The sequence below is a fragment of the Acomys minous genome (assembly GCF_964271855.1).
Source record: "Acomys minous genome assembly, chromosome: 5".
In the NCBI taxonomy this organism is placed as follows: domain Eukaryota; kingdom Metazoa; phylum Chordata; class Mammalia; order Rodentia; family Muridae; genus Acomys; species Acomys minous.
Window position 1 is genome coordinate 87,557,971 of NC_140494.1, and position 12,492 is coordinate 87,570,462.

Consider the following 12,492-nt stretch of genomic DNA (forward strand, 5'->3'; position numbering starts at 1 on the left):
GAGCCTAGGTGAAGCCATACGTTCATTTATATACATGATTATAAAGGTCATAATTACATCGCTCACAACATACATATAAATAAAATTTCCTTACCCAGAGATTATACTTCCTTCTGGCATTGTGACTTTCATTTGTTCAGGAAATGAATTGTGCATGTTAAGACTTTCAGAGTTAAAACTGTAGGTTGTTTTTAAAATTTAGGGCAGGGAAAGATTTTTATGAAATAAAAGCATATCTCCTTTGATTAATAAATAGTGTTATATTGTTAGTATATCCTTTAAACTGTATTTGGTGCTAGATTAGCTCCAGACTTTAGGTTTTGTATTTTCTGGGATATTTGCATGTAAATTCTGGGAAAATTTGTTTGGCAGGTAGCCAAACTACCTTGTCTTTGTACAAAATTTCTCCAGAAAGAATTTGTTTTGAAAGTGTGATCATCCACTTCTTTGGCAGTTATCAGTTGTGTATTCATATTTTGTTAGGATTGTAGAAAATAATCTATCACCCAGAAACCAGTCACATGGAAATTGATAAGTTAAATGTTTTAAATGATTTAAACTTAAAACTAATTTAAAGTAATTATGTGTATAGAATGGTGTACTTTAAATCAGACTTATCACTTCGTCACTGAGTTACTGAGACTGATAGCAGCAAGCTTAATTGTCAGCCTAGTGTGTTACAGTGCTTCAGGGCCTTGCCCTGGATCCTCCCCCCCCCCCTTGGGAATACAGTCCCTTTCCAGTAGTATTGATATGCAGATAACTTACTTATTTTCAGCACCAGCTAACCTTAGAATTTTTTAATCATATGCTTAAAATTGTCTACTGGATACCTCTTCTTGAATAAAGTAGACATCTCAAACTTAACATGCTTAAAGCTGTTGTTGATTTTGGCTTTCCCTACCCAATTTTCCTCCTCTGTTACAGTGTTTGTTCTGCTTGTGTGTACACATGCACACCAGAAGAGGGCACCAGATCTCATAGATGGTTGCCAGCTACCTTGTGGTTGCTGGGGATTGAGCTCAGGACCTTTGGAAGAACAGGCACTGCTCTTAACCTCTGAGCCATCTCTCCAGTTCCACAGTGTTTTTATAATTATTACCAGTCATCAAGTTGCTCAAATCAGAGCCAGTAGTTATCCTTGGTTTATATCCTTTCACTGATGTTGTCCAATTTATTAGCAACATTCTGCCAACTCTACCTTTAAAAACATATTTCAAGGAGCCGGGTGTGGTGGCACACGCCTTTAATCCCAGCACTCAGGAGGCAGAGGCAGGCAGATCACTGTTGAGTTTGAGGCCAGCCTGGTCTACAAAGTGACTCCAGGACAGCCAAGGCTAGCACAGAGAGACCCTGTCTCGGAAAAAAAAAAACCCAAAAACAAAAACAAAAAACAAATTCAAATCCTTAAAATCTCTCAGCGCTTCCTAGAAGTAGCTTACTTTAGTCTACTATTTCTTGGATTATTACAGTAGTCTTCTAACTTCTTCCTCCACTTCACTTAGCAGTGAGAGCTATCTTTAAAATGCTAACCAGGTCACTTGCCTGTGTAAAGCCCTCCAGTGGTTTCCCTCATATCTAAGATAATATTCCAACTTTTTGCTTTGGCTGAGTCCCACGTGATCTGGTTCCTGCCTGCCTCCCCGACCTCATTTCCTATCCTTTTGTCTCTTTCCTTTGTCATAGATCACATATCTTCTCTTTTCTTCCTGAAAGTTGCAGATTTATTCCTAGTTTAGGGTCCTTCCTGTTGTCTGGAATGCTTCCTGCCTTTTATTATTTCAATCCTAAAACAGTATTGATTATGAACCAAAGACTATTGAGGAAAAGACAATAAGACACAGATACATACGCTGATGTGTTTTATGCCTTCTGTCTGGTATGTTGGAGGGTTGCTGAAGATTTTTTATCTCCAATTGTGTGTGTGTGTGTGTGTGTGTGTGAGTGTGTGTGTGTGAGAGAGAGAGAGAGAGAGAGAGAGAGAGAGAGAGAGAGAGAGAGAGAGAGAGATTTTGAAATGTTGCTTTCACTTACTAAATTACTTTAAGTAGAAACTACAAGAGTACCTTAACTGCCTCAAATTGTTTGAAGTAGGTTGTGCAAGTGTAAACTTGAGCCTTTTACAGGGAGTTTATACTCGTGTTAGGTTTTCTTCTCTGTACTCCCTAAGTTGATTTTCAGTTCGCAGTTTATCTGATTCCCCCCCTATGTGTTATGGCATATCATCTTTAGCTACATTCTACGTGTCTTCTAACTCTGAATTCACAAATTTTGAAAAAATTTTAACTAAAATGTTTGTGTTTGTTTAAACTGGGCTATTGACTGACAACATAAAAGTTGTATGAAATTCATAGTACACCTTCCTGAAACTTCATGTCTACATTTTCCCAAGCATTTCCTGTAAGACTTGAGGTGCACAGTATAGTAACTGGCCTTTATTAAAAGATAGGAATTCTTTTTATATTTTCAAGGGAAGTATAAAAGCTACTGAAAATACAAGAATATTTGAAACGCATAGGAATCTGTCTTTGCTTTAATTCGTTTTATTAATTTTCTTTTAATTTGTTGAGTTACATGTAAGTAACTTGCATTTTTCTGTATTTTGCTGTGTTCCAATGGATCTGCCACTCCTGTTTTGACTGAATATGCCACTACACTTTGTGGAATTCATCACTTGCTGTCTTCTGTGAATTTGTTCTGTTGGAATCTGGAACACTGGAATGATGGAAATGTTTGCATTACAAAGTAGCTGTGAGTATATTATGCTATCTATACATAACCTTGTTTAAATTAAATCTAAGTTAAGTTAAATTTAACGTGCAATGACATGAAATAAGACCTTTAAGGAAATTTGAATTTAAAATATAGTTTTATCTACTCATAAAATAGACTTCCAGATACTTGGCTTTAAGATCCTATATTCTGATGAGCTTCCTAATTATGTTCAAAATTAGCTTTTAATTTAATTGGCTAGCTTGGCTTACCAACATTTGGCTTAAAAGTTAGTTTATACTAATGGACAGGATGAAAGTCGTGGTTTAGCTATAAATGTGATACTTGTGAAGAGTGTGGATTCTGTTTAAATCCAGCTGTGTTGGAGTAATATTTTGATTTCACATGTTGTTCTACCATTAAAATTTAAGTGTCTCAGAAAGACACTTAAAAGATGTGTGTGCCCCTTGAGAGTATTTTGCCACTATATTTAAATATGAATATGACTATTTCTAAAGTAAAATTAACCAGTAAGTATCTATTCACTCAGAGAGTGTAATTATGAACAATATTTTTTACTGGTGGATCAATTAGGAATCATTCTTTACCAATTTAGGATTCAATTTTTAAAACTTACTCATGAAATGATTGTTCAGGTCATCAAGGAACCAAAAGTTCATATAGCTGAGACAATTTTAGTTTACTTTACAACCCTGGATACATTGAAATGGAGGTAGCAAGACCATGGGTAACCTTGAAGTGACACAGATGGACCTGAGTTTACAACTTGAAAGATATGTGCTATTGACTTCAATTATGAAAACCTTCAAGTTCATGGAAAGAGGTTGCTTTAAGCACAGATTTTATTTTATTCCATGAATCATAAGATCAATTTAAAGAAATCCATTAAGTGTGGAAATCAGTCAGTGTGAGCAAAGATTCTTAGTATAAGCATTTCTTCATAGTTGAAACTTCTTTGTTATTTTGTTGCTTTATTTCATTGGTTAGTTCTTGTTACTTACTGTCAAGTGAAATCTGCTCTGAAACAGGCTTCATTACTTCTTCATTCTTGGATTTTAATAATTATTTTATTTTCAATTCATGTTTAATTTATTCTGTACCTTCTGCAATTAATGTTTTTATTGGTGATAATATAAACTAATTTGCTATGAATAATAGTTTGCATAGTTTTAAAAAATAGGTGAAGGAAGGGATTTGTAATGTTACAGAATGTCATTGATAGTAACTTACTGTTCTTCTTACCTTCCTTAGCAACAGAAGAACCTTGAGGGCTATGTGGGCTTTGCCAACCTCCCGAATCAGGTGTACAGAAAGTCAGTGAAAAGAGGATTTGAGTTCACACTTATGGTAGTAGGTAAGATGATTTCATACTAATGTGGAGTTTTGGTCTTTTAGATCAGCTTTGGATAAATTTAAGAAATAATATCTTAAATAACTTCAGTGAATGTATGCTGTATTTTATCGTATGTGGGTACATTTAAATTTTTTGCTTAGCTGTATATGATTTGTATCTCCATTTTCTCCTTTCTTTACCCCAACTCCTTTGGTAGAAACTGAAAATTGAGAAAAGATAAGCTGTAGTGGTAGAGTAGGATAACAGCATGATTTTCTCCAAGTGACACTGCTAAGAAAGGAAGAGCTACCAAGTGGCTAGTTACTGTTGGAGGACAAACAATATGCTTGTTCTCTGGGTCACATGGGCATTCAAGTTCAACAAGTATTTGCTCTGAATTTTGGCTAGAAGAGTGCATTAAAAGGTAATAATTCAAATGATTACCATGAGAATTGCATTTTTGTGTGTGGATGTTGCTAGGAAATTTTATTCTCCTTTCTAATTCAGTCTATGACTACTCTGCTCTATAGTCCATTTGAAAATACTATTAGGGGTTATTTTGAGTATAGGTTGGTTAATGTCATTATTATATATAAAGAAACAGTCTGTATTTTTACTCTGGGTAAGATTAGTAATCTTCAATGCCATTTTTATTCATAAGTGGATATTTTCATTGGCTACAGGTTGATTTAAAATCCTAAAATAACGACTGTAAAGGAACTTTGTTATATTTTCCTATCATTTGTTTTACAAAGGTGAAAGCAGGATAATAGATGAACTATTCTTGACAAAGTTGATTATACAGTGTATATTGTTTTGCTAGTTATGTTTTTACTACACATTGTTTATTTTGATATTAAGTTATTAGAATTAACTGAAATATTTCTTATTGAGGGGAACAGTATATTCTCATATTCTCTTTCTCTTTCTCTCTCTTTTGATTTTCAAGACAGGGTTTCTCTGTATCCTTAGCTGTCCTGAACTCCCTTTGTAGAACAGACTGGCCTTGAACTCACAGAGATCTGCTTGCCTCTGCTTCCTGAGTGCTGGGGTTAAAAATGTGTGCCACTCCCGACTGTTTTCTCTCAATTACATTTTTTTTTCTTTTTCTTTCTTTTTTTTTTTTTGGCCTTTTGGAAGTTGCATTCATTGTAAAAGTTCATGTGGTTAAAATATTACAGTTTTTATATTTACTACTGTTGGTGCAGTGGTTTGAGTGAAAATGTCCCCCATATCCAAACGTTTGGTTCTCAGTTGGTGGTATGGCACTATTTGGGGAGGTTTGGAGGTGTGGTCTTACTGGAGGAAGAATTCACTGGGGCCAGCGTTGAGAGTTTACAGCTTCATGTTAACTCCAGTTTGCTCTGTAAGTTAAGGATGTGCGCTCTCAGTTTCCTGCTTTAGCTGCCCTGCCTCCATACCATGATGGATTCTTACCCTCTGGAACTATAAGCCCAAATAAACTCTTCTGAAATCTGCCTTGGTTGTATGGTTTTAATGTAGCAACAGAATAGTAACTAAAACAGTTGGTTAATGTGATTGATTTTGGTTTGGTTGAAGTAGTATAGATGCTGCTTTTGAGCAGAGGGGAGCCTAGGCATGTGGGTAGAGTCCAGTCTACTTTTTCTTTTGGAGGCTGATAGCCTGGTAATTAAGTATGAAGAAACACTGCATCTGTAAAGAGATATCAGTAATTTTAAGTGATAAGCTATAGACAGTGTGGACCACTACGTGTAGTGATTTGAGTAGGTATGGCCCCCATAGACTCTTGTGTTTGAATGCTTGGTCTATAGGGAGAGGCACTATTAGGAGGTGTGGCTTTATTGGTGTAGGTGTGGCCTTGTTGGAGGAAGTGTGTCACTGTGGTCATGGGTGTTGAGGTCTTCCATGCTCGAGCTCTGGCCAGTGTGGAACACAGTCCTTTTTGCTGCCTTTGTAATAAGATGTAGAGCTCTCAGCTTCTTTTCTAGTATCATATCTGACTGATGCTGCCATGCTTCCTGCCATGATGGTAATAGATGGACTGAACCTCTGAAACTAAGGCAGCACTAATTTAATGCTTTCCATTTTAAGAGTTGCTATAGACATGGTATCTCTTCACAGCAACAAAACCCTAACACACTAAAAGAACTCTTAATTAAAGTTTTCATATTAGAATTTAGTTTAAAGAATAGCTTTTGAACGTGTTTTTCATAGAATAATGTCTGGCCCTTTGAATGAGATCTCCCCCATAGTCTCAGTCATTTGGTCTCTACTATGTGGTGCTGTTTGGGGGAAGCTAGAGGGTGTGCCTTTTTTTTTTTTTTTTTAAGATTTATTTATTAGTATGTATACAGTGCTCTGTCTGCACATACACCTGCAGGCCAGAAGAGGGCATCAGATCACATTACAGATAGTTGTTAGCCACCATGTGGTTACTGTGAATTGAACCCAGGACCTCTGGCGGAGCAGTCAGTGCTTCTGAGCCATCTCTCCAGCCTGAGGGTGTGCCTTTACTGGAGAAAGTGTGTCACTGGCAGCAGGCTTTGAGAGTTTAAGGTCTCGCTCTACTCCCAGTTGGTTCTGTTTCATGTTTGTGGTTCAGAATGTAGGCTCTCAGCTTGCCCCTTCAGCCATGCTTGCTGCCGTGATTTCCCTGCTGCCATGAGACTAATCTTCTGGAATTGTAAGCCCAAGTAAACTCCTCCTTAAATTGCATTGGTCATGATATTTTATCACAGCAACAGAAAAGTAAATAGTATATTCACCTTGCCTTTTTAAAGGAGTTGAGGGCGGGGTAAGAGAGTGGGGGAGGTGGGAACTGGACAACCCAACCCAGAACTGCCTCCCACACCAGTCATTAAGAAAGTGCCTCAGATCACACGCCCTCCCCTCCTCCCCAGCTAACCACTAACTAGTACAATAATATCTGATGATCAAGGTCATACAGTTGACATAAAATTTGTTTTATTTCCCCAGGTTTTTTTTTGGGGGGGTGTGAAGTGGGGGAGAGGGGCTGCGGAGTGATCTGATGCTGATTATTACTTTTTGTTAGAAGAAATATTCAGTCTCAGTGCATCTTATTTATGAGTTTTACTGATGAATCTTTTAATAAAATGCAGTTGTTTGGTTTTCTGGCCACAGGGTCTCTAGTATCTGAGGCTGGCCATGAGCTTACGCTGTAGCTGTTCTAGTTTGCTTTCTATTGTTTATGGTAAACACCATAGGCAACCCTCTCCCAACCAAGAAAAACAAAAGAAAACCAACAACCAAATAAATGAACAACTTGGAATAAAGGGTTTATTTCATCTTACAGCTTATAGTGCTCATGAAAGGAAGTCAGGGCAGGAACTGAAGTAGAGACCATGAAGGAATACTGCTTACCGGCTTGCTCCCCATGGCTTGTTAAGGGTATTTTTTATACAGTTGAGGGCCATCTGCCATCTGCCAGGGTTGGTACCACCCTGTGTCCTTCTACATCAATCATTAATGAAGAAACTGCTCTACAGACTTGTCTGTGCGACAGCCTGATGGAGACATTTTCTCAGTTGAAATTCTCTCTTCTCCTCTGACCCTAGTTTGTGTTAAATTGACAAAGCCTGATAAGGACAATGGCAGAGTCTGCTCTTGAATTGGTCCTTCTGCTTGTGCCTGCTCAGTCTTTGGGTTAGAATTATGCTCATCTGGAATATGGATTTTCTGTCCCTCTTTATCATAAGATCTTAACTGTGGATTTAAAAAACAAAACAAAACAAAAAACAGGTTTGTGATGGCGCACGCTTTTAATCCCAGCACTTGGGAGGCAGAGGTAGGTGGATCTCTGTAAGTTCAAGGCCAGCATGGTCTGCAAAGCGAGTCCAGGACAGTCAAGGCTACATAGAGAAACCCTGTCTCAAAGAACAGAAACAAAAAAACCCCCAAACAAACCAGAAAAAGAAAAAAAGAAAAACAGGTTCAATATCTTGTTTTCCACTGCTCCTTGAATGTTGTTTCAGTTATATTTGTAGAGATATGTGTGTAAGGGCTAAAACTTTTTCATTTATATAGCTGTTGTGCCTGGCTATCTCTAAATAAATTATCTGCACATATTGGTCCTAATTTTCAGGCCTTAGGTTGAGGCTAGCAGCGTTTTTGTTTTTAAAGTCATAGAAACAGAATTATATTTGTTGTAAGTCACAGAGAGCTGAAACTTTGATAGTTTCCTCTTAAAAATTACAAGATGTTTCTTATGAGTTAGGTCCTCATTTTTTGAGATCTAAATCCAGAACCATTTGACTACCAAACACTTCTTGGTTTGACAAAAACCGAGGACTTTAGTGATTTCTTTACAAAATATTTTACTTTGTTGGGGGGGGGGGCTTGATTCAATATCCTTTTCAGAAACGCTTACTGAGTCCTTCATATAAACATATTTTCATGTCAAAGAGGCATGGTATGCCGTTCATATTTTTTTCTTTCAAAGTATCATATGTATGATAAGATAAAATGAACATAAAAAGATACGATGTTTCTAGACATTAGTAGAAGTATAATAAGGAGTATAATAAGAATCATACAAAACTTAGAAGTTTAAAGACACAGATAATTTTGAGAATAGAATTGAGTTTGGGATTGAAAGTGTAGTCCAGCTGGGAAAAGAGTAGCCAGTTGTATTAGTCAGAGATCTGTAGAGGAACAGAGCACTACAGTGATACATATCACAAGAGGATTTACTAGATTTGGTTATGTAAGTGCAGCTGGGTTGTTCAGCAACAGCCATATGCATACTGGCATACTGGAGGCGGAGAACCTGGTAGTTGATGGATCTAAAGAGCTGGATGCTTCAGCAGTCCCAGTATGGTGCTGCAGGCCTGCTGCTGTGTTCCAGTGTCAGTGAGGGATGGCAGCTGCCTCATGGGGCAGGGGAGAAGCACTTAAAGCCACAGGTAACTAAGGAGCACAGGCAAAAGCAAAAGCATCTCCTCCAGACATCTTTCTATCTGGGCTACTCTGAATAAGTACTGATCACCCTGAAGGGGAGGCCCTCTACCTCACTTATTCCTTCCAGGAATGCTCTTGCATACTTGCATACTTGCCCATAGGGCCCCCCCTTTTCTTATTTTTAAACTAATTTATTCACTTTACATCCTGATCATAGCCCCCTCCCTCCCCTCTTTCTGGTCCCATCCTTCCTCCCTCTCCTCCTCCTCCTCCGATATTCCTCAGAAAAGCGGACTTCCCTCCCTACCCTCCCATTCCAGCTCAGTCAAGTCAGGACTGAGCATATCTTCTTCCCCTGTGGCCTGGTGAGGCAGTACCATAAGGGGGACGTGACTGAAAAGCAGGCAATAGAGGTCATGTGAGAGAGACAGCCCCTGCTGCTCTTACTAGTGGACCCCCATGAAGCCTGAGCTGCCCATCAGCCACATCTACGTAGAGGATCTAGGGTCAGTCTATGCATGGTCCTTGGATGGTGCTCCAATCAAATTGACAATCGAAGTTAACGGTCATACTACTTTTTAATAACTTATGTGTCAGGCACGTGTGATTATGTATGTTAAGTCACAGTCCTATAATAGCCATAGTAATTTATTTCAAAGATAAAATAGAGGTATTAGATTACTTGTTCATGGTTGCAAATTCAGTCTGTTTCTGTGTGTTATTAACATCCACACATAGGCTTTTTAAGAAAAATGAGTATATGTTAATACTCAGTTGTGTACAGTGAAGCCAGTAAGTGTATCTAGAGAATTCTTGTTTGCAAATCTTTGCTTAAAAATTAATTAAAAATCAGCATCAGGCTAGATGTTGTAATGCAGTTGGAAGACAGAGGCAGGCAGCTTTCTGAGTTTGAGGTCAGCCCAGGTTACACAGTAAGACACTGTTTCAAAAAAACAAAGCAGAAGCAAAACACTACCACCACCAAAAACCGGTGTTAGGTTTGTCACATAATGATGCAATGTAGGTCTGTGTTTAGTGAGAAGTGTCTCATTCTTGATGGCTGTGGGGTCAAATAAATGTCTATTCACAGCCTTCTGAACAATTGGTTGCATGTGAAGGCTTCTACTGTGCCAAGTTCTGTGCCTCACTAAATCATGTTTAAAGTAAATCTCATCTGTGCCCCCATACACAAAGGTCCTGAAAAAATATGCCATATCTGTTTATCAGATGCATTCCTTATGTAATACAGATGTATTATATAATATTATATGTATATTTATTATTACATAGACATATATGTTACTTAAGGCCTATAGGATTACTGGAGAGCCACTGCTTTTCAGGCTTTGTTGGAGGCTCCCAAGAACCTGGGTTCTGTTATTAGTGAAGAAATGTAGAAGTATTAACAGCTGTAGTGGCAGGGGGGTAGGTGAACTCGCCAGTAGGGTAAATGAACTCACCAATGACCTCTGAAGGCAATGAGGTGTAAAACAAAGCGTTTTCTCTTGCCCTTTTATCTGCCTTCCACTAGAAAGTGCCACCCACACTTAGAGTGTGTCTTCTAACTTTAAATAGCCTGATGGAAAGATCATTTGTATGTGTGTGAGTCAGTGCCTCATCTCTTCATCGAATCCAAGTCTGGGCAAATTGAAAACTAATATTAACCATATGTAAGTCTGTTGTTTTAAGACAGGCCTCCACTCTGTAACACAGCATGGCCTAGAACTCTGTGTAGTTCAGGCTGGCCTTGAACTTAAATTTGCCCTGCCTGTGCTTCCTAATTGCTGGGAGTACAAGTGTCTGTGTGGATTATACGTTTTTCTTTAAGAATGTTATGTCCTTTGTTCAATTTTAATTGCTTGTTATTTTGTTGTTGAGTCTGTTTGGTAACCCTCTTGTACATGTTTCTTATTCTTTTCTTTTCTTTTCTTTTCCTTTCTTTTCTTTTCTTTTCTTTTGGATTTTCAAGACAAGGTCTCTCTGTGTAGCCTTTACTGTCCTGCACTCGCTTGTAGACCAGGTTGGCCTTGAACTCACATCAATCTGCCTGCCTCTGCCTCCACAGTGCATCCTCCTACTGTCTCTGGGGTGCTGGGGTTACAGATCTGAACTACCATGCCTACCTTAATTTTCCCTTCTTATGTGTGTTTGGCCTTTGTATGAAGATGATGCTAGCCTCATAGAATGAGTATTCCTTCCTCTAATTTCTGGGAAGAGTTTGAAGAGAATTGGCTTTCCTTAAGTGTTGGGTAGAGTTCTCTAGTAAGGCCATTCGGCCCAAGGCTTTTCTTTTATGGAAAGTTTGATTAGTTTCAGTTTTCTTCCAAGATGTGACTTCATTAACACGGTTTCTTCTTCATGGCTTAGTTTTATAGGGCATATAAGTTTCAGAGTCTTATCCAGTGTGTTATCCAGTTTGTTGGCATAGTCACAATACCCTGTTAGCCTTTCTCTTATTGTAAAATGTGAAATAATCCATGTTTTAAAATTTCTTTCTTTCTTTCTTTTTTTTTTTTTTTCCGAGACAGGGTTTCTCTGTGTAGCCTTGGCCATCCTGGACTCACTTTGTAGACCAGGCTGGCCTCGAACTCACAGCGATCTGCCTGCCTCTGCCTCCCGAGTGCTGGGATTAAAGGCGTGCGCCACCATGCCCGGCTTCCATGTTTTTAAATTTCTAATTGCAATTTTTCTCTTTTATTTTCAGTGTAGTTGATGACCTTTTTATTTTTGAAGGCCCTATTTGGACAATTCACTTAGTTTTGCTAATTTTTTTCCTTCTCTCCCCTCCCTCTCTTGGTCTGCCGTAGCCATTATTATTTCTTTTTGTGTTTAATTTACTCTTTTCTAGATGTGCAAGCTGAAAGGGCAATTTTAAAAAATCAGAGCATCAATTTTATGTAAGCATTTATAACCGACAAATCCCTAGTACTGCCTTTCTTAGTGCCATAAGGTTGGCATACTGTGTTGTCATTTTCCTTTTTCTCTCTATATATTTTAATTCTCCTTATAACTTTCTTTTTGATCCTTTGGTTGCATGAGAATATGTTGATTAATTTCTAAATATTTGTAAAAATTTCAGTTTATTTTTATTGTATGTGTTTGTTCATGTGCTTCTGTGTGTGTGTGCATGTGGGGGCCACAAGTTGATATTAGTTCCTCAGTTGCTTTGCGTTCTTTTTTTTTTTTTCCCCCTTTTCTTTTTTAAGACAGGATCCCGCTGTCTCCCTGACCCTGGAGCTCACTGATTAGGCTAGACTGAGTGGTGAGCACAGGGGTTTTTATGTCTCTGCCTGCACAGTGCTGGGCTTGGTGAGTACAGTCACATCCTGCCTTTACATGGGTACTCAGGATTAGACTCTGGTATTCATGTTTTTATTGCAAAGCACTTTACTTACTGAGCTGTCTCCTTGCACCAGTTTTGTTTACTTAAGGTAAGAAAATGGATGTTTTTATTTCAGCTTTTTTTTTTTTTTTTTAAGATCTGATTGTTACATTTGAAGACTTATTTTTGACTGGACTTAGTCTTT

General features: G+C 38.1%; 1 protein-coding gene across 2 annotated transcripts in view; it reads left to right on the forward strand.

Annotated features, from left to right (window-relative positions):
* SEPTIN7 (septin 7) overlaps positions 1 to 12,492 on the forward strand; it is a gene marked incomplete at its 5' end in the record, with an annotated part of 75,374 nt that overhangs the window by 21,490 nt on the left and 41,392 nt on the right. The window contains one exon of one of the 2 annotated variants that reach the window (XM_084783777.1): positions 3,985 to 4,087. In XM_084783777.1, coding sequence (XP_084639903.1) covers positions 3,985 to 4,087 — 103 coding nt within the window. Of the gene's footprint in view, positions 1 to 3,984; positions 4,088 to 12,492 lie in introns of those variants that run through there. The other variant, XM_084783776.1, reaches the window with a different exon arrangement.